At 51.5% G+C, this 26,057-nt stretch overlaps 7 protein-coding genes across 7 annotated transcripts; 4 read left to right on the top strand and 3 right to left on the bottom strand.

Annotated features, from left to right (window-relative positions):
* Nucleotides 1–382: 382 nt before the first annotated feature.
* On the top strand, nucleotides 383–4,969 carry BCR38DRAFT_455557 (CPSF A subunit region-domain-containing protein; the record flags this gene model as incomplete). The annotated part of the gene is made up of 5 exons (XM_040861810.1): nucleotides 383–2,474; nucleotides 2,523–2,839; nucleotides 2,892–3,065; nucleotides 3,118–4,366; nucleotides 4,425–4,969. The coding sequence occupies 5 exons, from the start codon at nucleotides 383–385 to the stop codon at nucleotides 4,967–4,969; spliced, it is 4,377 nt and encodes a 1,458-aa protein (XP_040718929.1).
* Nucleotides 4,970–7,356: 2,387 nt separating this feature from the next.
* Nucleotides 7,357–7,740, top strand: BCR38DRAFT_406562 (uncharacterized protein; the record flags this gene model as incomplete). The annotated part of the gene is made up of 1 exon (XM_040858067.1): nucleotides 7,357–7,740. The coding sequence occupies one exon, from the start codon at nucleotides 7,357–7,359 to the stop codon at nucleotides 7,738–7,740; it is 384 nt and encodes a 127-aa protein (XP_040718930.1).
* A 2,536-nt stretch (nucleotides 7,741–10,276) lies between these two features.
* On the bottom strand, nucleotides 10,277–11,944 carry BCR38DRAFT_482145 (serine/threonine-protein phosphatase dullard; the record flags this gene model as incomplete). The annotated part of the gene is made up of 3 exons (XM_040863463.1): nucleotides 10,277–10,588; nucleotides 10,647–10,796; nucleotides 10,850–11,944. 3 exons carry the CDS (start codon nucleotides 11,942–11,944, stop codon nucleotides 10,277–10,279), a joined length of 1,557 nt encoding a protein of 518 aa, XP_040718931.1.
* Nucleotides 11,945–14,693: 2,749 nt separating this feature from the next.
* Nucleotides 14,694–17,925, top strand: BCR38DRAFT_423943 (lipid transporter). Its single transcript, XM_040859615.1, has 4 exons — nucleotides 14,694–14,750; nucleotides 14,828–15,633; nucleotides 15,698–17,207; nucleotides 17,266–17,925. Exons 2-4 carry the CDS (start codon nucleotides 15,004–15,006, stop codon nucleotides 17,613–17,615), a joined length of 2,490 nt encoding a protein of 829 aa, XP_040718932.1. The 5' UTR covers nucleotides 14,694–14,750; nucleotides 14,828–15,003; the 3' UTR covers nucleotides 17,616–17,925.
* A 1,320-nt stretch (nucleotides 17,926–19,245) lies between these two features.
* Nucleotides 19,246–20,925, top strand: BCR38DRAFT_482147 (amino acid/polyamine transporter I; the record flags this gene model as incomplete). The annotated part of the gene is made up of 3 exons (XM_040863464.1): nucleotides 19,246–19,439; nucleotides 19,504–20,075; nucleotides 20,135–20,925. The coding sequence occupies 3 exons, from the start codon at nucleotides 19,246–19,248 to the stop codon at nucleotides 20,923–20,925; spliced, it is 1,557 nt and encodes a 518-aa protein (XP_040718933.1).
* A 249-nt stretch (nucleotides 20,926–21,174) lies between these two features.
* Nucleotides 21,175–22,264, bottom strand: BCR38DRAFT_336227 (glycoside hydrolase superfamily; the record flags this gene model as incomplete). The annotated part of the gene is made up of 2 exons (XM_040855437.1): nucleotides 21,175–21,389; nucleotides 21,460–22,264. Coding segments are annotated over 2 exons (1,020 nt in total), but the record flags the coding sequence as incomplete, so codon positions are not given.
* Nucleotides 22,265–23,766: 1,502 nt separating this feature from the next.
* BCR38DRAFT_455562 (putative amino acid transporter) lies at nucleotides 23,767–25,656 on the bottom strand (the record flags this gene model as incomplete). Its single annotated transcript, XM_040861811.1, has 4 exons — nucleotides 23,767–23,981; nucleotides 24,062–25,175; nucleotides 25,262–25,344; nucleotides 25,431–25,656. The coding sequence occupies 4 exons, from the start codon at nucleotides 25,654–25,656 to the stop codon at nucleotides 23,767–23,769; spliced, it is 1,638 nt and encodes a 545-aa protein (XP_040718935.1).
* Between the last annotated feature and the right edge of the window lie 401 nt (nucleotides 25,657–26,057).

Raw genomic sequence — 26,057 nt, forward strand, 5'->3', positions numbered from 1 at the left:
ACACCGCGGTTGCAGCTATCCAGCTATCCAGTTCATTGAAGTAGCATGTCAATTTGTCCACGGCCCCACGAGTTCATCATGTGTATGTGATTCATGGAAAGGTGTATTTCAGCCCATCGAGTGCTCTAGAGAAATGCCATCAACTCATGCGGCAGATATCTTGCATTTTCGCTGGGTAATTAGAATTTTAAATGTCTCGGAAACTTTTGGGAAGTCGCGTCTGGTGCACGGTCCACTTAGACGCTCAGTAAAGGGTACCCGAGAGCTTTGAGCTTTGGGGAGCAGCGTTCACTTTATCCCACGAAGCTGTCAACATTTCTAAGTTGCATGCTACGGCATCCTCACGACGTATTTAGTTTGATATGGTCCGAAGGTGGTCAATATGCAATGCTATACGGAGTTGACGCCTCCGACGGCCGTCACACACTCCCTTGCTCTGCCATTCACGTCGGCGCAAAGTAACAACCTCGTCGTTGCTCGCGCTTCCCTACTCCAGATCTTCACCAAATCAGTATCGGCCGAGTTCGACAATGCGCGCAACCCTCAGAACGTTCAATCCCAATCCTCCAAGTTGACAGGACACTATGACAGTCGAATAAATGACGACGATGGCCTCGAGGCTTCCTTTCTGGGAGGGGACGCCATGATCATTCGATCAGATCGATCAAGCTATACAAAATTGGTTCTCGTAGCCGAGTACCCTCTCTCTGGCACCGTGACAGGTCTTGCGAGGGTCAAGCTGCCAACTTGCAAGTCCGGTGGCGAAGCGTTGCTGCTTGCCTTCAAAGATGCCAAGCTCAGCCTGGTCGAGTGGGATCCTCAGAAACATACAATATACACAACCGTGGTTCACTATTATGAACAAGACGAGCTACAAAGGGTCCCATGGGCGGCTCCGTTGAGTAGCTACGTCAACTTCTTGGCGGCCGACCCTGGCAGTCGATGTGCTGCTCTTAGGTTTGGCGCACGGAATCTTGCTATCTTGCAGTTCAGTCACAACGATGAAGACATTGAAATGGATGACTGGGATGAGGAGCTGGATGGGCCCCGGCCAGTGAAAGAGATGTCGACCACGCTTGTAAATGGAACTAGCAGCAGTGAAGACACACCGTATTCATCCTCATTTGTCCTGCGACTCTCCAATCTTGATCCTAGCCTCATCCATCCTGTGCATCTTGCCTTCCTCCACGAGTACAGAGAGCCGACATTTGGCATATTGTCCTCAACCATGGCCCCATCTGCGAGTCTTGGCCGGAAGGACCACCTGTCGTACATGGTCTTCACACTGGACCTGAAGCAGAAGGCATCCACGACCATTCTGTCAGTCGGTGGTCTGCCACAAGATCTTTGGCGCGTCATTGCACTGCCCGCGCCAGTTGGAGGTGCGCTGTTAGTCGGCACCAACGAACTTATCCACGTCGATCAATCCGGTAAATCCCACGGCGTTGGTGTCAACACCTTTGCGAGACATACCACATCTTTCGGGCTCGTTGACCAGTCCGACCTCGATTTACGACTCGAAGGCTGCGACATTGAAGTACTCTCTGCGGAAAACGGGGAGCTGCTGATGGTGTTGAATGACGGGCGACTCGCGTTGATATCCTTCCGGATCGATGGGCGAACGGTTGCAGGCTTGAGCATTAGGCTAGTTTTGCCGGAAGCTGGCGGTTCCATTGTTGACACATGTGTATCGACACTCAGCCGGCTTGGAAAGGGGTGTCTCTTTGCAGGCAGCGAGGATGGCGATTCGCTTGTGATCGGGTGGACACGAAAACACAGCCACGTTTCCAAGAAGAAGCGAAGCACCCAAGATGACTCTTTGGACCTCGATACGGACGATGAAGACTTTGACGACATGGACGATGATGACTTATACGCTGACGATTCGGCTTTAGTCCCTCAAGCCTTAGCAGCAACTCATAATGCCGGCGTGAAAACTGGCGACTTAGTCTTCCGTGTCCATGACAAACTAGTTACTCTGGCTCCGATCAAAGATATAGCCATCGGACAAAATGTGATCCCTTCAGACGAAGACCCAACCAGCTCCAAAATGGTCGCCAGTGATCTGAGTCTGGTTTGTGCCGTTGGGAGAGGCAATGCGGGCTCGGTTGCCATTATTAATCGCGAAATACAACCCAGGGTCATTGGTCATTTCGAGTTTCCGGAAGCGAGGGGTTTCTGGACGATAGCCGCGCAAAAACCCGTACCTAAGGCTCTGCAGGGGGATAAAGGCGCTTCGATTGACGCAGAGTACGCTACTTCCGTGCAGCGCGACACTTTCATGATTGTTTCCAAAATCGACTTAGACGGGTACGAGACATCCGATGTGTACGCTTTGACAGGCGCTGGCTTCGAAGCCCTGACTGGGACTGAATTCGAGCCTGCTGCTGGCTTCACGGTAGAGGCAGGGACCATGGGCAGTTCGCACCGGATAATACAAGTGCTCAAGGCAGAAGTCCGCAGCTACGATGGCAGTAAGTTACTATTTTCAGTTCGCCCTGAGTTGCATTGACACAGTACAGATTTCGGGCTCAGTCAAATTTTGCCCATGTTGGACGAAGAGACAGGGGCAGAGCCCAGAGTAGTCAGTGCCAGCATAGCTGACCCCTTCCTCCTGCTTGTGCGAGATGACTCGAGTATCTGCGTGGCCAAAATGGACAAAAATCTCGAGTTAGAAGAGCTTGACAAGGATCACGTGGGCCTTGTCACTACGAGATGGCTCACGGGTTGCTTGTACGAGGATACGACTAGCATTTTTACGGACGTCCAAACCGACAAAGGCTCCAAGCCAGGAGAGAACATAGTCATGTTCCTTCTAAGTGGGACTGGTGCTTTATACGTAAGTGTTACTGGCAACCCTCACATTTATCGAACATCGCTAATTGCCGTAGGTATACGCGCTCCCCGATCTTACCCAACCGGTTTGCGTTGTCGAGGGCTTATCTTACGTTCCGCCGATACTCTCAGCCGGTTACTCGGCTAGGAGAGGAAGCGCCAAGGAAGCTCTCACGGAGATCCTCGTTGCCGATCTTGGAGATACCACCTCATCATCTCCATTCTTAATCGCAAGTCCCTAATTGCCCGCTGTGGCAGATATGAAAACTGACATCCATCCAGGTACGACATGCGAACGATGATTTGACCATATATGAACCCTTTCGCATCACATCCGAAGCCTCAACCGAACTATCGAAGTCATTGCACTTTCAGAAGATCACAAATGCTCGCCTCGCCAAGAGTCCCGTTGAAGTGGCAGACGACGAAGCCGAGCAGCAGCCTCGAAACGTACCGTTACGACGTTGCGCAGATGTTGGCGGGTTCAAGACTGTGTTCCTTCCCGGCGCCTCTCCGAGTTTCATCATGAAGTCGTCGAAGACGCTTCCCAAGGTCATTGGCTTGCAAGGCGGCGGCGTTCGGACCATGAGCCCTTTCCATACCGAAGGATGTGAACGCGGCTTCATTTACGCCGATTCATATGGCATCGCCAGGGTGTCACAAATACCAACAGATGACACTTCCTACGCCGAAATCGGCATGTCCCTAAAGAAAGTGCCGCTTGGCGCTGATATTAATTCGATCGCTTACCACACACCGTCAACCACGTGGGTGGTTGGATGCGACACGCTGGAATCATTTGAACTTCCAAAAGAAGACGACTATCATAAGGAATGGCAGGCGGAAAAGGACCTTACATTCAAACCCCGGGTGGAACGTGGGCTCATCAAATTGATCAACCCGTCCAATTGGACAGTTGTTGACGAGGTTGAGCTTGAGTCCTGTGAGACTGTTATGTGTGTTGAGACGCTCAACCTGGAAATATCCGAGTCGACAAATGAACGCAAACAACTAATTGTCGTGGGTACTGCTGTCTCTCGAGGCGAAGATTTGCCCATTCGTGGCCACATCTTCGTCTACGATGTCGTCGAGGTCATCCCTAAACCCGGACGCCCGGAGACCAACAAGCGCCTCAAGTTAGTCGCTAAGGAAGACATTCCCCGAGGCGCTGTTACGGCACTCTCTGAAATCGGCTCGCAGGGTCTCATGCTCGTTGCTCAGGGGCAAAAGTGTATGGTGCGAGGTCTCAAGGAGGATGGAAGCTTGCTGCCTGTGGCATTTATGGACATGAGCTGCTACGTCACGTCAGTTCGCGAGCTGAAGGGCACCGGGCTGTGTCTTATGGCCGATGCGGTGAAGGGAGTCTGGTTTGCTGGGTACACAGAAGAACCTTACAAGATGATCCTCCTTGGCAAGAGCTCGACGACGCTGGAGGTCTTGACAGCTGATTTCCTGCCCGATGGGAATGAGTTGTCCATCGTTGCAAGTGATTCTGACGGTAATATCTTGGTGCTGCAGTTCGATCCCGACCGTAAGTTTCGTGTCTGTTCTGCCTACTGCTTGCTACTTACTAACACTACTTGAAATAGATCCCAAGTCCCTTGGCGGGCATCTTCTCCTACACCGTACCACTTTCTCCGCTGGAGCTCATATACCGACCAAGAGTCTCCTCCTTCCACGCACACTGCCACCTGGACATGAACTTCTCGCGAACCAAGCAGCTGTCAACGGGAAGGATGCGAACGAAGACGAGGATCCTCCGCCCCAGCCACAAACTCTCCTGCTTGCCTCCCCCACGGGCCTGCTGGCAACAATGATACCGCTCTCAGAGCAAGAGTACCGGCGTCTCTCGTCCCTCGCATCACAACTCTCCACCTCGCTGACTCACTTTGCTGGATTGAACCCAAAAGCGTACCGGGCGCCTGCATCGACTGGCTCGGTCGGTCGTCAACCCCCGGTAGTAGATGCCGGCATAGGGCGTAACGTCGTTGACGGAGCATTGCTTGCCCGTTGGAACGAACTGGGTGCTGGTAGGAAGGCCGAAATTGCCGGGAGGGTTGGGTTTTCCGGCGTGGATGAAGTCCGGGCTACGCTGGAGAGCATATTGGGAGCTGCTGGATTGGGCTACTTGTAGAGGGGATGGCCGGGATCCTTTTGCATGACAGACAACAATACCGTGAGATGAGAGGCTTTGGCTTTGTGGAGACGTCCAGTGTATCTGTTGTATTTGTAGTATTTCATCTTTTCAGGAGGCTGTGTCGACTTGATTACTACTAGGGCAGACGGGGGTGGTGCTGCGAGGGCTTTGGTCTTGGCAGTCGTCCAGGCGCCGTCATTGCATGCGAAGGAGTTGAGCAGACTGGGCATGATCAACCTGCTTCTGATCCATAACTCATGCATGATATGGGAACAGCACTCGGGCCTACGAAAATAGCTGCAGAGCGCCAACGTACCGATATGGAGCCTGCATTTGCCCAAAGCCCTAGGGTGATTTGTTGAAGGTTGGCAAAGATAGAAACAAACCTGTTCAACTGGGCAGGCTGGGCAGCAACGAGTAGCTGCCTCCTTATTGTGCCTTAAACACCAGGAATCACGCTCTTTTGCAGGATCCCTTCCCCCCGTTCATGCCACAGATGGTATTTCGGATCTATACTCTCACACTGTCCTGTATTTGCGAACCACGTAACACTTTCACCCATACACACTGTGTTGATACGTATCATGACAGATAATATGTGTAATGATGGATTTGAACCAGCATTTACCACGGCCAAGGCTAGCTCAAAGTAGTATAATGGACCTCCCTCGCTGGCTGATCTACCAAATGTAGTGCCACCCATGATTTTTCTGCCACAACTGTATCCTATTATCCCACGGCCAGCGTAAGTCTCGTGACCTAATCACAAGGACTACCCCAGTCTGTTTCAACGATCCGATCTTCCTTCAGTCAACCTCCTCATAACTGTCTATTCTCTCATGCCTGCAGCTCGGACACACTTCAGCTCCATTATGGGGTGTTAATTAAACCTTGAGATCTCCCCACAACCATATCACTTATACTTCTCGGCAGTCGCTACGACGATCCGAGGATCGTGGGTACCGCACCTGACATGGCCACGTTCCAGTCATATGCCTTCTCCGGTGCTGGCCTTTTATAGGAAAGTCGTCTTCCTCTTGCACTGGCAGCAGCGAACCTTATGTCCGACACCCGTTACAGGATCTACTTCTCGATCATGGGCAGCTCTTAGAGGCGTTTGTTTCAAATTGGATTCCTAATCTTGAACACCAAATTGCACAGAGCCTTTACGATATTGATGATGCTGGCCAGTCGCATAGTCAACTCATTGAAAGTACCAATTCTTCGTCACTGGAACCATTTCGGATTCGTCACTCTCATCATAACTTGGGACCTCCGGCTGTACCATTCGTTCGAAAGGAAGCCTAAGATTAGATACACAGCGGCGGCTGATCTCCAGTGAGCAACACTTTACATTTGCAATGAACTGAGCGAACTTGCATTCAGTCCGGTTTGAACTCAACTGTCCCAAGAGCTTGGAGCGCATGGTAGGCGCCTCACGAAGTCAATAATCCAACGAACCATGTCCCCGTTTAAGGACACCAAGATTTCGGCCACTTGAAACTATGCCCTGACTTGTCAGCTCGCCCGTCAGAAACCATTCGATAGACGATCATACAAAACTTCTTCAGAGCATTTTACAGCTGAAGTCAATAGTGGCCAAGTATATGCATAGCCTATGAGATATCCCAATGCCGATATCAGACGGCGGGGTTGAATGTGATGGACACCTGGGCTCGCACTCAGTAATGAGAAGATGCTTGTCTATTTTGTAGATTTGTATGCGTAGCAGGGCGCAGTTACACCTTGTTGCATGCATCCACGGATGTCACCACCGACACATACTCGAGAAGCACCCATTCTACATGGTCTGCGTCCACGTGCATACTGCAACAATGGCAGTGTGCCACTTGAACAGTTCTATTTTCCAGCCCACCTCGAAACATTCCGTGCTTGACTTAAGTACTTCGTCAACGCCTACCGAATCCATTAAAAATTCAAGTGACTCTTCCCAAGTCGTTCGAAACATGTCGGGATTGAAATCGTGGGCATAGTTCTGGGCTCACTGCCCTTGCTTATATCCGCCGCCTTTGACAACTACAAATCGGGCATAAATAGTCTCAGAGCCTTCTTTAAGTGGAGGCATGACGTCCAGACGGCGATGCAAGAGTTTTTTATCCAACGCTCGATATACGAGCTGACCTTGCGAGTTCTCCACGATATGGCCAAACCGTTCTAGCTGAACGAGATGTCTAAACCAGGCAGCCTACTGTGGAGGGGCGACCATCTGGCCGATGCACTAGAGAACGGCCTCGGAGTATGGCGTACGAATTTTATGTCTGAAATAGCAGGACTCATGAAGATGTAGTTAAAAAATTTCATTGTTGACTGTCAGAAGGTGACAACCCCCACCGCAAACTGATTCGGTAAATATGGTATTCATTATGTCACTAAGAACACCGCCGATGAACTTGAGGCTATCATTTCCGCAAATCCTAACTTTCGGAATCATCAACACACTCCTAGGCTCAGTTTGTAAAGGCGATTCGATTTACAACAAAGAGGAAGCAAAGAAACGCCGGCTGGATGGCTTGAGGCGCCGTGACAAAAGGTTCTCCCAGGGTGTAATTTTTCCCAAGACAGACCGCATTTCCAAGCGAAGCTTACCGGTACGGCAGATCCAGGAATTCGCGACAAATTTGTACCAAGTTTTTATCTACGTCGTGGGCGCGTTAGGCCGACAGTTGCCATTCTGCTCATCTGATATTAGAGCACCGGATGAAACACCGACGAAGGGCAAGTTCTCAAGTAAAAACGAATGCCTATGATTCACCGTTTCTTTCTCAAGGCCCTCCAAACCAGCTACTGGGAGTGTATCTGAGGTCTAGCCGTTGGGAAACATTCCTCAAGAGCCTGCGTGAGTTCCGCAATCCCCTCATCTCTACCTACTATAGAAGCTCGACGGCTAGCTAAGAATTGTAAAGCCAAGGCAGCCGAGTAAACTTCTCAGGTCTTCGACTTGGAAGCCATCCAAGATTTGTGCTCAAACTTTGAGGGCAGCAGCGCCAGTGACCCATGCCTTTTTTTCCCTCGTTCTACCCTGTGGTTACGTGGCCCATACCCGGCACCTCAGCGCACTATTGCCTCGCTGGGCGGTGCATATTCTTACATGAAATTTTCTTCTCCAAGCCAGGCGAGCTTCAACCTTGAAGACCGCTACATGCTTGCTATCACACTGTCGTTATCATTCCTGAATTTCACAACATCCCATGGCTAAGGGGTTACTGGATGACGACAATATCCTTTTCATTCACGTCAGAAATAGGGTTGATGTCAGATACCCCCTGGTTACCAAACAGTTTCTGCTTTCGGAATACTCTCAGGGAGACTCGACTACACTTTCCACAATAACTGACGACAGACGCAACCTGCGCTCACTGGCAACACTACCTCTCGAAATTCGGTTCAAACCCCCCCACATAGATCATGTGGCGTACCGAGGACCTAGGACCAAACTCTTTAGCCGACGAAGTCACCGTCCCGAAAACTCTCGAGCACTGGGTGCTGCAGGAACAAGGCAGCCTGTCCATCGCATACAAAGACGCAGTGAACGTTTCCATGATATGCTTTGCCAGCCTGGTCATCAACCTCCAGAACTCTGTCTTGAAACAGAGCCTTATCGACCGGGTGGTTGTCCCGCTGCTGGACGAATTGAGTATTTGGCAAAAGAGGCTCGCACAATTCGAGGAGAGAAACAAACTCCCTGGCAGGCAGGTAGGTTTTGCTTCTACGCACTCAGTTCCCAGCCATGCAGCGAACCGCGCTATCCATGTCTGAGTACGATACGCGCAGCATATGGTGCTGCAGTTGTATGAGACGAGACCAAGCATACCCCTAAGGACTTGAACCTCTATGAATCAGGAAGAGCGACCAAGATAATCGGACATGGATTTTTTACCTCGACGTATGGTCGATGGGCTGCTATGAAGGAGCATGGAGCAGGGCTGTTCGGAAATCCAGAAGCACATCCTATAGCAGACCCAGGATGAGCACAACATCAAGTTTATACTTTAAGACTGGAACTCTCGGATCAGCAAACTTCCGAATAAGTTGCAACACTTCCTCGGGCCATTTAAATGCACTAAGATTGATTTCCGCCATACCAGGGCCACCACCGAAGTTACCGTACTGTTCATGAATATCAACGACATGAACGAACCGTTGTGAAGCTAGAGATATACTGTTGTACAGGTAAGAGGTTGGCTTGAAACGAACAGAAGCCCAAATGTCCGGTTACAAAAAATTTGAATTGTGGTATCCTAATCAACGCGAGCGCTGTACATCATTTCGGGAGCCTGCGACCCGAGTATGCGAAGTATTAATTGCTTGCATGCCTTTGCTGTGTTGCACGCCGCCCATCCATCCTCGCTCCCTCTACACTGAATAGCCTCATCTAGCCCACAAGCATACATGCAGCAACTGCGTCCAACCCCATCTCTCTCCTCCCGCCCTCCGGCTCGCTTCCCCCGAATCCTGTCTTCGATTGGGGACTTGGGTTGGTGTTGTGATGGGTGTGGCCCACAGCAGACCGTAATTCAAGTCTCGTGTATCTTTCAGCAGCCAGAAAGAAAAATCGGTTGTGTTTGTTTTGCTTGATTCAGCTTGGCAAGGTGGTTTTGGGTTTGACATTCTCTTCTCTCTTTTCCCCCCATGTGCAATCCACAGAAGTCTTGCTAGCAGACCTGACTGGCTCGGAGGGAAAACATGTTGTCCTTGTACCTGTGTACCACGCGGATGTGAAGTTCGCTCAAGTGAGCAGAAGTAAAGAGAATAATAAAGTTGGTTGGACAAAAGAAAAAAAAGAATGAAGAAAATAACAAGATTTTGTACTGCCTCCAGGGGATTTTCCTGACGTATCTACTGGTCAGAAACAGGGACTCCCTATTTTAATGTGACAGATGTGATTGTGCCCTTCCACACGCGCTTTCCCGCCATCTTGCCAGCCAAAGAGAAAGAAACCGTTTGCCAGGCCGCCTTCCGGGCTTTCCTAGTCCTGGGGCGACAAACCGCATCCAGATGATAAAAAGAACATCCTTCCTTCCCTCTTTTTTTTTTGAAGTGAAGCGAGACTTGGATATCATTCCCACGCTTTCCCCTCTTCCCGGCTCACCCACCCACTGTGTGGCTTCCAAGGTCGCTGGAGAGAAGATCTGAGTGAGTCGCCATCCTGCTTATTATATAGGATTAAACAGTACATCTACGCCCGGAAGTAGAAAATTTGCATCACCGAACGCCGTCCGCTATGATAGCAAATGTCTGCGTCTGAAGTGGCCGTTGTCGCTGCAAAAAGGAATGGACAAATGCTCAAAGGGTGACATCGAGCACGAGACTGACGTCCTGTACATTCGAGCCCGCAAGGTCCTCGAGAACGGGAATAAGGTCTAATAACTCGTTGTCGTGGGCATCGGAAAACCAACTGCTGATAGGGACGGCGTGTTGTGGGTGGAAGATGTATGACGTGGGCGAGTTGTCGATGATGATTGTGTCCTTCAGATCACGTCCAACTTGGGACAAGTCCTTGACGTAGTTGCCTTGGTGATTGTAGCAACTCTCGCGGAATAGCCGGTGGTGGACAACTTTGTGGATGTCGAGCTGGTCTAGCAGCGGGTCGCCGTACTGAACAAACAAAATCAATTAGTGTCTGTGCAGAGCTATGAGGATGGGAGAATGCTACCTTAGAAACCGAGGCAGTGAATACAACCACCTCGTAGAGCTCGCCTACTCGCTTCATAAACTGATCCACGCCGGGTCGTTTTATGACGTAAACGTTGTGGTAGTTGCCTTCTATCTCTACCGGTATTGTGAAATCGGCTTGATGCAATATCTAGGACAGTGAGCTTCGCGCGCGTTAGGCAATTGCAGGAGGTAAGACAGTACCTTAAATGACGAATGAACTAAAGTCTCATCCAGATCTAGCACCAGGCATTTCTTCCCTTTCATGTGAGGTTCGATCGGAGGCAGAAGCCATTTCTGGTCGGGGGCGGGAGGCGGAACCACAGCCACCGCTGCCGGCTTGTCTTCCGGAGGCGTCACAGAGGCAGTAGTTGCTGCTGGTATCGGCCCAGGCGGAGGCGGAGGCGGCGGGACCGGCTTTTGGTATTGCTCCTCCGCAGTAGCAACAGGTTGCTTGGCGCGCTGCGTCGGCGTAGGCTCTGCATCCGCCATCTCCACATCCCCGTCGTCGTCCTTTGCAGGCGTTGCATCAACTATCGTCTCCTCGGCCGCATGGTTTTCAGTTACCGGGGCGTTCACTGTAATGCTTGGTCCTGGGGCGCCCACTAAAGTGGTCTGCTTTGATTCGCTGTCTCGGTCCACGATGATTGATTGATCCTGTGCAGTAGAGCCGGATGCACGCTTGGTCGACTTGGAGGCATCCTGAGTAGGGGCAGGCTGGGTTTGAGACTCCTTGTCCTTCTCCTTCTCCTTCTCCTTCTCGTAGAGTTGAGTTTTGCTTCCGCTGGTCTCACCGGACGGCGTAATTGTCCTCCGACTGGATGTCAATGCCCGTTGGGGGATCTTATCGAGCTTGTGTGACGGCAGTGGGTCTTCCCCAACCGCGTTGGCATTGTCAGGTACGCCGCAGCATCCCAGAAGTGAGAGGAGACCGCCTTTCTTGCGCGGCTTTGGTGCTCCAGCGGGGGAGTTTGGGTGCGACGAGTTGGGTGTGTTTGATGGACCGGTACCAACGCCAGAGTGGTTGCTCGAGGCACTACCGTTTCGTCGACGACCTAACATACTCCCCTTGGATTCCTTGGAATGGCCTCCGATGCTGTCTCTGGGGTCACTTGCAGTCGCACCACTAAGCCCTGTAGTTGTCGGGGATGACTGTATCTTCTGAGATGACGATCTTGAAGGCACGTGGAGCAGACCTCGACCTTTTTTCGAACTGGAACTGTCCTCGGGTGACAGCGTTTCCTTTTCTTTGGAGCTGTCGTACTCGATCTGGGAGTTTTCCTCGGCACCTTTAGACATTTCTTGAATTGGCGCGGGAGGCTATGACTTCTCGGATGAGATAGTCGACGCTATCGAACTATAATCGAGGTGTAAGCACCCGCATCAGGAACGTCATGAGTGTGAAGATGGAAAGAAAGCGCAGGGTATAGAGCTCCCGGTGATATAGGAGAAGACTCTGCTGGGACAATGCGGTTGACTTTTGCACGTAAAGGAGAGTCAAGCGGTTTGGTAGCACAGATCAGGAGCCGCCCAACGTTTCCATTCACCGCAACGTCATCAGCAGTTTGTTGGCGCCGCAACGTTGGGAATCCCGACAGAAACCCAGACGAAACGTCGCTCTTGTCACTCACCTGCGTGAAGGATCCTGGTCAGCCTGGAATGGCTACCTGACCCCCTAACACTGCAATTGACGGCCTTGAATGGCCGTTTCGGTCTCGTCGCCGTGGTCACGATTGCGAGATGCACCTGATCCAGTTTCGTGAGCGCGTTCTGCGTGAATGGGCGACTGCGGTTGGAAATGCGCGCGGTGCTTGAGGCTGACGGTGGTCGCGCGTCGTAAACGGGCAAGGAGGCAATCGTGTCTGGGAAGTGGAGATCGGCAAGGTCCTCGGGCAATTGCTGCAAGTGCAGTCGGTCGAGGAGGCGAAGAAGGGAATTCGGGTGATAAGAGGCAGCTCGAATCGGGCGCCAAGCAGAATCGCGGACAAGAAACAAAAAAAAGTTGAATCGATGAAAAAAAGAGAGGCTGCTGCACAAGCCTACAATGCAGAATTGGAGGAAGGAGGTTGAAGGAAGTCGAGCAGACAGGATCGGATGAATTGCACGGCTACCTTGTATTCTGACCCAGAGGCTGAATTGAGCGAGTCTGGAAGCGCAAGCGAAATGATTTCCTTCAGAGTCTTGAGCAATCTGGGAGCACGGGGCAGCCCTGGAGCACTGGCAGGGACACCCGTGGACGACTGCTGGGCCCTGTCAACTGCAGTCGCCCACTCACAGCAGGAGCAGGCCTGAGCAGGCATTCGGCCGCCTGGGTGGTCGCTCATCAAAGCCGCCCAGCAATAAGCTAGCGGCCCTTTGGTCAAGTTGGTGTGGATGCGCCCACTCTTTTGGGGGAATTGCCCGAAGTGATTTAGCCATTGGAGGCTGCATAGTAAGATGTGACTTGGCAACGATATCTCCCGTTACTGCTTGAGGCTAGATCTGGCTGTGATTGCTAGCAGAGAACACCTCATCCATGTTTCTCCTTTAATTGTCCTATGCCCCGCTGGCCATGTGTTCCTGGTCATCTCCCCCCCGCGCCCCTGTCCGCGATGCTGCTTGGTATGAAATATTTATTTGGTTGAGCTCGGGTGGATGCATCAATATTGGAATTGATTTGAGATCGTTGTGAACCAAATCTGTCGGAGGAGGTGAGCTTCGGCAAGCTCTATAATAGTATATTGGAGCCGTCTTTCTACTAAACATACACGACACTTGCCTACCTAGTTACTTTCAGCTCTGGCCCCAAGTCTTACCAACTTCACATTGAAACTAGACGGGTCGGTTCGCTTTAGCTAAGTCGACGTCCACACGGTTCAACTGGAAGTGTTGAGTTGTCGATAGAAGAGCCTCAAGGAGCATCTCGGACCCTTACATATAGCTAGCAACAGAAATCCCATCTAGTTTTAGGGAAAACCTGATCCTTCTGCATGCCAGGTGGTACTTTCGATTGCTTGCCGATGGCCATACGAGGCCCCACGAGTTGGTAGCTCGACTGCAGCTCCAAATGCAAACCAAGAGAGCGGAATGCAGCATTGGTCTCCCTAGCCTCCCCGGTTTTTCGTTCCCTACTTTGGCATGCGGCCTCGGCAAACTCGCAGCGCTAGCGACACTCTTGGCTCCTCCTTGTAGTTCTGGTAGAGTGTTAAAAGCAGGTTGTCCACAGCGAGTCAAACGCACTCGTCGCGCATCATTGGACCGTTGTTGGCCTTCTTGCCGCCCATCACCCACTGTGATGGCGTGCAAGGAATCATGCAACCCGCAGTGATCCACCACTTACACGTCTGCTTGGCGCAGCCATGGGCCGCTTCTTCAGCTTCTCGAAACTAGAAACGTAACTGTCGTGCAACGAAAGACGGGTCGCTTTCATGCCGACACATATTCGTTGTTGGATTCTACTGTCACGGCGCTTCCGTGGGTTATGTATGGGTCGCGATTTGATGGCCTCAGGGAGACCCGAGTAACGGCAGAGACTCTGATTCGGCGTTCTTCGAGACTGAATCCTCGGTAGATATCGTATGTCCGACGAGCAATGCAAAGGGATAAAAAACTGTGTCGTCGCACCCTGTGGTTACGATATAAGTTGAGTGTGGAATGGCACGCGAAATAGTAGCGATTCAATCCTGGGGTTCTGCTGCGTACGGGCCCAAGGATGTTCTGGGCAAAGTTCGTAGTTTTTCTAGTTATTCTGGTTGTGAATCTCCAGTAGATGCTATCGCAATGCTACCACAAAGAAAGGCCAGAATACACAGATAAGGGAGCAGACTAATTTCGGACGTGATAACTTGTTACGTCCCTGTGTAGTTAAGTAATAAATGGACAAGAATAAGTACAGGCATGATTTGCTCCATCACAAGAGTGCCCCTCGCAACTTCGCAGGCCTGGTCTGATTTGGGGCGGCCCAGCCACAAAGGGCCAAAGTTTTAGGTCGATGCTCCAAGCTTGTGGCAGTGAAACCTGGGGTAAACCCGCAGGGTTGGAGCCTCGGGACTGACAGGAATTGGGGAACGGCCATCACATGCCTGCGACACTGCAAGCCGTCCTCGTGACAATGGATCAAAGTCCGGTGAGCACCAGCCCCGGCTCGCACTTCACCACAAACTACACCGACGGACTCTCGTAACACTGACCGCCCTCGCGCAGCCTCTCTTTACGGTCACTGGTTGCACATGATAGACTCTTTCTCCAGCTCAGTCTGTCGGCAAGCACTCGTCCTTGACCGTGCAATGCTACGCCCTGGATCGTAGCTGACTCGCAGTTCTGTTGTTGTTGTTGTTGTTAGTAACGACGACACGACGACACGACGACACGACGACACGATGGCGGCCCAGTCGACGTTGCGCCATTCAGCGTCGGAAGAAATCATCATAGCCTTCGTCGACAAGTACCAGAAGTTATTCCAGGACCGCCTGCGCAAAAGCTCCCGACGCACCAAGATCCTCGCCACCATCGCCCTTGCGACAACCCTCATATTTGCTGCAGAAGGCAGCAAGAGATGGTGGAAACGGAGGCGTGCCGAGAAAGAGCAGGGAAGGAAACTGGTACGGACAAATTCGTGGCTGCTCAATAAAGATGGCTCCCGGACGATATACGTCCCCTACAAGGATAGCACCTCCAAGGTGGTCATCCGTAGGACGAAAGCCCTGACCTTCGAAGCCCATCGTCGACTCTTCCTGAATCCACCCAAGGTGTCGGGTCTTGGGGACGGCACGGTTCCTTCTGCGCAGACGAAGCCGGGTCTCAATCTTGCCTTCTTGCACCAGTTTTTGAGCTTGATGAGCATCATGATACCCCGCTGGACCAGTAAAGAAGCGGGGTTACTTGTCAGCCATGGTGTCTTCCTAATGCTCCGGACATATCTCTCATTAGTGGTTGCGCGTCTGGATGGTGAAATCGTCCGCGATTTGGTCGCGGGTAATGGCAAACTGTTTCTCTGGGGTATTGTCAAGGTAAGCATTGTACCTGTCCCCTTCACCCTCTACTTACTTGTACTGATGTGGGTACCTCATATAGTGGTGCGGGCTCGGAGGGTTTGCTTCTTACACCAACTCCATGATCAAATTCCTGGAGTCCAAGGTCTCCATTGCATTCCGAACTCGCCTCACTCGGTATATCCATGATTTGTACCTCAACGACAACCTCAATTACTACAAGCTTTCCAACTTGGACGGAGGCGTTGGTCAAGGCGCGGACCAGTTCATCACCCAAGATCTGACACTATTCTGCGCCTCGGCCGCAAATCTGTACTCCTCGCTCGGAAAACCATTTGTTGACATCTGCGTGTTCAACTACCAACTGTATCAGTCGCTTGGTCCCCTGGCGCTGACTGGTCTTCTGAGTAATTACTTCTTGACGGCGAGCATTTTGCGGAAACTTTCACCTCCGTTTGGTAAGCTCAAGGCCGTGGAGGGGCGGAAGGAGGGCGACTTCCGGGCGTTGCATGCGCGCCTAATTGCAAACGCCGAAGAGGTAGCCTTTTACGGCGGCGCTGAAATGGAAAAGTCTTTCTTGAACAGGGAATTCAAGTCTCTCAAGACTTGGATGGAGGGCATCTACATGCTCAAGATTCGCTACAACATCCTAGAAGACTTCATCCTGAAGTACAGCTGGAGTGCCTACGGCTACCTACTTTCATCTCTCCCGGTCTTTCTTCCCGCCTGGGGAGGTCTAGGAGGCGCCGGCGAGATGGCCGAGACCGCTGAGAAGGGACACCGAGAACGCAACCGCATGAAGGACTTCATCACTAACAAACGTCTTATGCTGTCCTTGGCCGACGCTGGCGGTAGAATGATGTACTCGATCAAGGACCTGTCAGAACTGGCAGGGTACACCAGCCGTGTCTACACTTTGATTTCCACCCTTCACCGGACGCATGCCAATGCCTACTTCCCGCGGCCCACTGGGAACGAGCTTTACTCTCTGTCTGATATCCAAGGAACCATCCAAAAAGGGTTCGATGGTGTCCGGCTGGAGAATGTACCCGTGGTTGCTCCGAGCCTCTGGCCGCAGGGCGGAGAAGAGCTGATCGAGTCACTGGGCTTGATTGTGCGCAGGGGTGAGCATTTGCTCATTTCTGGCCCAAATGGCGTGGGCAAGACTGCCATTTCAAGAATCCTGGCAGGCCTATGGCCTGTATACCGTGGGCTCGTGAGTCGGCCCAAGTCCATTGGCGAGGATGGCATCATGTTCTTGCCCCAGCGTCCATATCTCAGCATTGGTACGCTACGTGACCAAGTCATATATCCAGATGGTGAGCTGGACATGCGACTCAAACGCAAGTCCGAGGACGACCTGAAGAGCGTTCTTGATGCCGCCCGTCTGGGATACCTGCCTGACCGAGAAGGTGGCTGGGACACTCGGAAGGAGTGGAAAGACGTTCTCAGCGGCGGCGAGAAGCAGCGTGTTGGGTTTGCGCGTCTTCTGTACCATGAACCCCAGTACGCCATCATTGACGAAGGCACAAGTGCCGTGTCCAGCGACGTCGAAGGTCTACTATACGAGACGTGCAAGGAGAGAGGAATTAGTAAGTCCCATTCGCCTCCGAAAATATATATCCCATTCCTGAAATTAACACGACATAGCCCTGATCACCATCTCAACCCGCGCCTCCCTGAAGAAATACCACACCTTCAACCTTGTCCTGGGCATGGGCGGCAACGGTGACGAATGGGAATTCGAGCGCATCGGCACAGAACGCGAGAAGATGCAGGTGGAGCGCGAGCTCCAGGAGCTGCGCGAGCGACTTGCCCAGGTTGAGCAGTGGAAATCGCGCCGTGAGGAGATTGAGAAGGAGCTCGCTCAGGTCTGGACTGAGAGCGGGGAGGATCCCTTGAGCCCGCCGCCGTATACTGTTGAGGAAACCCAACCGGAATCTGCTCTGTCTGAAGAACTTGTGAAGGTGGACGATGAGGTGAAGAGTGGGAGTGAGTAAAAGTAGGGATGGGTGAATGGATGAATTCGGGCATGTATGAGTATCAATGCTTGCATGGGAATGAGGTGAATTGGAATGTCTTGTATTAGATCTGTGTTATCTTGATGGTCGCGATCTCGATACTGCTCGTTCTCTATTCTTCTTCACGGGCGCCATTGAGTGTCGTGTATTCCGTAGAGCCATCTCCATGTAACCTATTTCGGTTGAAGCACACGTTGATTACTATGTCGCAGCTCAGCACTTGCTTCAAATTCATTCTCAGCGCTCAGTATTCGAAGTCGAAGGTTAGGTTAAGCACCAACGATTCCCCTTTGCTCTACGTCGCATGCCTTGGGCCCCTTTTCGTGAGAATAATATGTGATATGTGAGTGTCTTATTTTATACAGTACGTAGCAGAGGATTCAACGCAATCTCGTTTGCTTGAGAGTGTTTTTTTACAGCATTCTACAATCTGCATCTGGAAGATCTCAAATTAAACAGTCTTCCAGACCCCAGTAGGTTGTCTCCGCATCCCTGTATAGGCGTGCCATTACCCCCCTGGCTCCTGTTCGCTTCCCTTCTCCGTCTTACAGCCTCGACACACTTTACAGCGGGAGCACTATAGTCAGGTCGTCCTACGAGCCACCCCCAAAAGATGAATCGTAGACTAGATTGTGGGGAGAGGAAGATAGTGCCGGGTGGCTCTTATTTCATTTATTACCGTGAGTTGTGACATAGCACTCGCCATAGGTCTCACGTCAGGACTACAACACGGAAAGCGTATCTCCATTGCGAGAGGCACATCACTCGAGACAGCAAACACAGCTGACAGATGGTGAAGAAAGCCCTCAGAACCTCTATCAAACAGGGATAATGGCCATCGCCTCCTTTTCCCAGACGGCTCATACGCCTTCAACGCCGTTTCAGCGTTGTGGCGCCAGATTCGATCCCGTACAACCTTCGTTAACATTAGATAGAAGATGGAGACATTAACGAAACGATGTTCTGTGATTTGGTGCATTATGTGAGGGGATCCAGTTCTCTTATGAGCCTCCTTGCTCCTCGATGCTCTAGAGACCAAAAAGGGGAGAACAAACACTCTTGACACTTCGTAGAAGTTGTATCTGACGCTTCTCGGCGGACGCCGACCTAGTAGCCTATTGCGGATATAGCCCATAACTTCGAGATGGCATGGCTGACTTCAATGTTGCACTATGGCTGCAATGCGTCTCAGTTATGCTCGCCAAGAGATTTTGTAAGCTTCTTGTTGGTCGATCCATTTATTTGTCTTAACCATATACCTTGAGGTATAGCAATACTCCAATAAACACCCTAGCTTTTACGGCATGCTGAGAGCGGGTACAGATTTTGCTGCCGTGACCACTTGTGCTGCAACTTGGTGTTGAGCAACAGCAACCTAGTGCAGCTCTAGACCAGTCTAGCCATGTGAGAAGATCGATTCCCAGTCGCTCAAATGTTTGCTTCGGATACCCCCCTACCAGCAATATAGAGAGATGGGTTTGGCAATCAACCTGAGAACAGTTTCCTGGATTTATTTGCTCATAAACTCGTCGGTTTTATTACCCCGATGACCAACGGTCATTCCCGTCTGTCTTGTCCTTTTTCGTGTCCCTCACGACTATTATCCAAGATGGCCCATGACGACAAGTACCAGTTGAACGCGGCCAACGTATTAGAGGAGGAGCCTTCCTCCCAATCTCCACAGAATGGCTCTGTGGATGAAACTCTGGTGTATGCGCAGACGCGGACGCGCAGGCTGTTCAACGAGAAACAGCTGTTTGCATTTTCCCTCGTTTACATGGGATCATGGAACGCCGTTGGAGGGTAAGTCATGTGCAGGAGCAAACTCAGACTCCTATGGATACCGGCCGGCTAAGCCCACACGCAGGAACATGTATTATGGCATGTACAATGGTGGTCCTTTAGCATGGCTCATCAGCTACATCATTATCTTTGCCGGGGTTACTTGCCAATCCGCTTCATTTGGCGAATTGGCATCGATCCAGCCCGTTGCTGGTGCCCAATATTATTGGACCCATCACTTCGCTCCCGCTTCCTCAAAGCGGTTATTGACCTGGCTTCAAGGATGGGTGACGTGGACGGCCTATGTCTCCATGATGGCGAGCGGAAACAACTACAACATCGCTATTATTGAGGGCCTGATCTCGCTAAACAACCCAGACTATGTCGTTGTGGGTTGGCGAACGACCCTCATTTCCTTGTCTTTACTGATCTTCTCCACGCTTTTGAACATATATGCCTTCCGCATCGTCCCGTGGTTTGAGCTCCTGGCGTGTGTTTTCAACATATGTCTGTTCCTGATCGTCGTCGTCGTCTTCTACGCCATGGCCCCACGCAATAGCGCAGAGATGTTTACTATGACCAATGTATCGTCTGGGTGGGACAACTACTTTGTTGCGTCGCACATTGGGTCGCTTTCAAACATCTGGCTGTTTATCGGTAAATGCTTTCTTTCAGGGGTTGTTTTCTCACCAGAACACCCGCTAACTGGAAGTCAGGCTTCGAAAATGTGATTCACATGGGCGAAGAGACGAAAAAGGCGAAAAAGATTGTGCCAAGAGCCCTCTTCTGGTCCATTTTTACCAATGGCGCGCTAGGATTTGTCATGATCATCACGCTGCTCATCTGCATGCCCCCCGTCGACACTCTCTTGAACTCGGCCAGCCCCATTGTCGCTATCCTTCTTCATGTCACTGGATCGGTCAAGGTGTCCACAGCAATTACAGCCGGTCTGATAGTGTTGAACCAGTCGGCCACCATTGGCGTCGTCTCATCCGTATCCCGCTTGACGTGGGCCTGGGCGCGAGATGGTGGCTTGCCACAGTACTTCAGCTATGTCGATGCCCGACACCACATCCCTCTTCGAGCCGTTGTCCTCACCTCAACCCTCGTCGGCATGCTCACTTTGCTGAATCTCGGGAGTGCAACATACATTGCCCTCGGAGCCATTACGTCCCTGTCGAGCATGGCCATGTATCTCAGTTATGGAATGATCCTGGCTGTTGTCGTTTACGCCCGTCTTACGCGTGGCATCGAGCTTGGACAGTGGCACTGGGGCAAATGGGGCATTTATCTTAACATTGCCGCCTTGGTGTACACTGTGTACGCGCTGATTTGGTTCCCCTTTCCACAGACGGTTCCCGTCAATGCAGAAAACATGAACTACAGTGGCCCCGTGCTCGGCGTGGTTTTCATCGGCGCCATTTCACTTTGGTTTATGAGGGCTAGGATTCATTGGGATGGTCCCAATCGTGGTGTTGCCGACGAGGTTCTCCAACATGGCGACTGAATTTCAGTATTCCTGGGGCCCGCTCTGAGACTTCATTAAACATCATATACGTCCTTGTGTACGGCCATTTCGGTATATAGCATCCATGGGCGACATATTTCCAGAGCGCTGAGTCCAGAGGGTGAAAAGGCGCGTCAGACTCAGATCACATAGAAGCGTGTTCTCAATTAAGATTACAAAATGAACTCCAACACTGACGGTTGTACGCCCTCCCTTCTCCACCTACAATTACTTACCGATTGCGACCCCTCATGAAGCCGCTTCGATATCAGCAATGTGGTCAGTAACAAGACACTCCCACTCGTCAGTCCCATAAAAGATGGTGTTTCCATCATCCGACGTCTGGCCCCCAACGGGCAGCGTGTCGCCAAACTGCCAAAACAAATCACCGCTCACTCCATTCGTAGCGAGTGCGGTTTTCTGCCAGGGCGACTCAAGGGCGCAGTGATCGCTGGGAGCCCCATCTGAGTTTTCCCTCAATTAGCAACCACACCGTATTGATCCAAAGCACGGAAACAAAGCATAAGAACTCACACTCTTCAAACAGGCAAGGCTTCCTTGCATTCACACAAGCCGCCCCGTGTGCCTGTATCCACGGATTCCCCCACTCGTACGTCTGAAGCCAAGAATCCGGATACAAATGAAACGTTCCAAAATCCAGTGTCCCAATCCCCAAATTCTTGACGAAATCCACGCCCTCGCCGTACGAATAGGGGTAACTCCCATCCCCGGACAACCCGAAACCCTCGTCCCCCAGCGTGACCATGTGGTTCGGATCAAGCGACTTCACATACTCGCTCATGGTTTTGGCCCAGTTGTATATGACGCTCGTATCGCACCCATTACATCGCGGCTCGTTGGCCAGTTCCCAGGCGAAGATGGCGGGGCTGTTCTTGTACCGCGACACAACGGCGGCGATGTATTTCTGATACTGCGCCTGCGCGGCTGTATTGGTGAACCAGGTCTGGTGTGTGCCGCCGAAGGCGCTTAAGTAGGCCGATATGCCGCCGTAATCATCCCAGTTGTTTACAAAGTTAATAATCAACTTGATGCCCCTGGATGCCGCGCCGTTGACGACGTAGTCGAGGCGTTGAAGACCCTCGACGCCCGTATTGATGGTAGACCCGGTAGACGACAGGTGTTGGTAGTAGACGGTGCCGGCGCCGGGAACGGAAGTGACGTCGTTGAAGCCCCAGATGCGCAGAATGCGGAGACCCGAGGCGGCGATGTCGTCTAGGGCGGCGTCGACGTCTAAGTTATTGGTTAGGAAGCCGATCCAGTAGTCATTGGTCCCTGCGTAGTATCCTGGTTTGCCGTCGATGACGAAGGAGGTGCCGCTTTTGGTTGGCAAGGCGCCGGTGGCAGTTCCTGTGGCGGAGGTTGTGATCTTCGTGCTACTCTTCGTGCTGCTTGCGGTGGTGGTTGATGTGACTTTGGTGGAAGTTGAAGTTGTGGTTGCTTTTGTTGAAGCGGTAGCAGTCGTGGTCGCCGTGCCTATGTCAAGTCAGCGCTATACCTGAGCAATATGTCTTGAGGCAACTGTTCTTCCTTACCAGGCACACACTGCGAATAGAAGTCATTGTAATACTGGCAGTACGATCCAGACACACATGTAGTTGCCCCTGTCCAGCCTGTTCCACCACATTGGCCATACAATCCTGCCTGAGCAGAGACTGCCCTAGCTAGAGCAAGGAACCCTGCAGAATATTTCATCTTGACTCAAAAGCCTTTCGTATCGGCTGAGAAAGAGTTGATGACGGCCAAATGGGGCTGATAACGAAACATGACCGAATATCTGCGCTTTTAAACCCAGAAACTTCTTGTATGCGAATGATGACCTGGCCGGGACTCCATGCTGAAAAATGTGCCATCGGGTTGGAAACTGTTGGTCCGTTACTCAATGCACATAACGGATGTTGGTCCTCCTGGGATGCAGCCAGGCCAGACCAGGCCGTGATCTCAAATGCCAAGCTCTCAATTCCATCAGTAGGAGTTGAGGCGAAGCTTCGTCGAACAATCGATGGGACGATGCGCACCGGATCCCTGGATCCGCCATTCCTGGGCAGGGACCCGCATGATCCACGATCCTCCGCACCAAACCCAGGATGATGCCGTCAGGGACCCCTAAACTAGTCGGCCAGTCAGACTTCCCCATATCTCTAAAAATGAACAACTTGGGTGCCCAAGCTTCTGACCTTAGACTCTGTTTGGTTACCGTCCTTATGAATTATAACTCATCGTCTCCATGGCCGTTAGCTTAGATTGTTAAATTTTATACCAATACACATCAAGGTAATTACTGTCAACATGTTCTTAAAAAACGGAACTAACGATAAAATGAGAGGAATGAAAAATAGTGGCATGTTCTCATTGAATGAAGCATTTATGGGCCAGTCACTCGCATGTCGCTGCTACCATCCCAATCTGGCATTCTGAAGTCGGAGTGATAGTCTCCGAGTCTGCAACAGTTGCAGCACACAGCTCTTCGAGCCGGTTACTATTGCGTACATATGAGCAGACGAGGTCAATAGTCTGATCTAGACGGGAAAATATGTTTCCAGCAGGTTCATCCTGCCTTATACGTACAACTCCGGATGTCAGAGTTCAGAGAAACCAGCCGCTCGGCTCGTAACCCCACAACCGGCCGTAGTCAAGGTATGATGCACCCCACATTCTATGATTCGCGCCACTGCATTATTTTATGTCAATATGCCAATTCTGATAGTACAACTCTGTCCGCATCAAGTCACGACTTGGACTCGTCTTTCCCGGGTGGCCACCCACATTATGCACAGCCGTCGAACCCCGTAGTCCGATACAGCCTCCCCTTCCCAGCTCTGTTTAAGACGTTAACTTCTCCTCTGTTGAATGAGACTTCTCTCTAAGTCTCGTCTGGTTCAAAGGCGCAATGTTTTCATGGATGTAAATATGCATAACCTTGGGTCCGGGATATTGCTTCCCATCAAAAAGCCACCAGAATCCCGAGATTACGCACACCCCGACCACAATAGCCGAGTTGTAGTTCATGCTTTCCGCTGTGGTGGGAAGGGCATATGCTGCCAAGAGAGACACATTAGCAATTTGGTTTCAGGACGACTCCAGGAGAAATGCGTCGGGTTCATGGGGCGTCACTCACGGAAGCAGTACAAAATATCGAACATGGCGATGAACAGTACAGCCACCATGTTCACAACGACCCCGAACCTGCCGAGATGGAACGGCCCCGCTGGAAAGTACTTCCTCCCTGTGATTAAGTTAGCCGCAAAGGGTATGGCGTACGAGACGGTCGTCAAAACTATGAAGGAGCCAGTCAAGTCGAGGAACGCCGTGGAGCTGCCAAGAGGAATAGCGCCGAGCCCCGTGGCCAGGACTGAGACGAAGAGCGTGGCGTAGACGGGGCAGCTGAGGCTCTCGTTGACTTTGCTGAAGATGGGAGAGAAGGGGACGGCGTGGTCGCGCGCTAGCGCCCAGTAGATACGCGAGTTGGTTAAGACCGTGCCAACACAACAACAGATGGTGCTGAGAAAGATGATAAAGAGTAGCCCGAATGTGGCACCCGTGCTTCCTGTTGCTTGTTGGTAGATGGTAGCTAAGGGGTAAGTGTTAATTCCATCTTGTAGCACCTCCAAGTCGGTAATGGCGTATCCAATGGCAATTGCGAAGATGAAGGCGTAGAGACCACCAAGTCCTATTTGTAGTCCAATGGCCTTCGGGAGGTCCTTTCTTGGATATGGTAGCTCTTCAGCCATGTGGGTGATGGCGTCTGGCGTTCCAATAGTGAAAGCTCCATTCAATACGCCGAGCAGGAAAGCCACTCCGCCTTGCCACCCAGTTAGATTGTTCTCATCAAATGAACTCCAGACGAAGTAGTTGGAAGCATGTTGTTTTGGCATGGCGGCAATGACGATGATGGTGATGATACCTCCGACGATGACGAAGAACATGCCTGCGTGCTGTGTGTATGGCACCAGTCTGTTGGCAAAGATAATGAGAAAGGTGCAGAGCCACAGGACGAGGACGTATGTAACGTATACATGCCACGCCTCGGGGACGTAGGTGTCTTGGTGATATGTTGCGTACATCTGGACAATGATATTGGCCGTGATCTGAATGAGGGCGGCCAGATCGAACATCCACCCATAGAAGTTGATCCATCCTGTGAAGAACCCAACCGTCCGACCCCAATTGGGACCAGCGGCTATGGTTGCCCAGTGGTATACTCCGCCTGCGGTAGGAACCGATGAGGCGAGCTTCTCGCAATTAGCTCAAGTTACCTCCGTAGCGACGAGGAGTAACTGGCTAAGTATCTTGTTGAAAGAGCAAGGGTTAGACGTACCTCAGCTAAGCTCAAGCCAATGAACGAATAGTAAAAGACGGCGACGATAAGCCCGTAGATAAGACCCGCAGGTCCTCCGTTGACTATCGAACCAAAAAAAGCTCAGAATTATTTCAACCCTTGCAAAGTCATGATATCACTGATATCGGATGTGATGGAGCATTCTTACGGATCGACACGGATATCGAGGACCCCAGAGCCGCCCAAGCATTGTCGACAGTGAGGGCAATACCGGCGAGTGCCAGTAGGTTGTATTGCCGCTTAAGCTGGTCTCGATGGCCGGCTGCGTTGACCTCGATGCCTCCTTCGACTGCGGTGATAATCTCCTCGTCGAGCCCTCCCAACTCTGGTTCCTTCTCCACCTTCGTGGGAAGATTATTCTCTTCACTGCTCATTTTGACCGTGTTTCGGACTGTTGTATCCTCTGGGAGCCGGCGACTTCAGCCGTACTCGGTCAGAGGTTCAGCGCTCTGGGAAGTGAGATCAAGGTAATATATTTGGAGACGAGGGCAAGGCACAGCAAGTAGAAGGTGCACCTTTCTTTGTAAAACCCAGGATATAGTCGAGATGGGAGAATAGAAAAGTAAACCAATGTGTAGGGACGTCCCAGGTTTTGTCAAGCAGCAGCCCTATCGTTACAATAGGCATGCATTGACCGTATGTAACAGAATTCAGTGTAACGGGCCAGGTCTGAAGATAACTCGACTTGTTTCCTGCAATTGCAAATGCAACCCTTTGGCTTGTCAGGGCTTCCCCCTGATCGAAGAGATGCAACGAGGATGATGTAGCTGAGGCC

Source organism: Pseudomassariella vexata (genome assembly GCF_002105095.1).
Source record: "Pseudomassariella vexata strain CBS 129021 chromosome Unknown BCR38scaffold_3, whole genome shotgun sequence".
In the NCBI taxonomy this organism is placed as follows: Eukaryota; Fungi; Ascomycota; class Sordariomycetes; order Amphisphaeriales; family Pseudomassariaceae; genus Pseudomassariella; species Pseudomassariella vexata.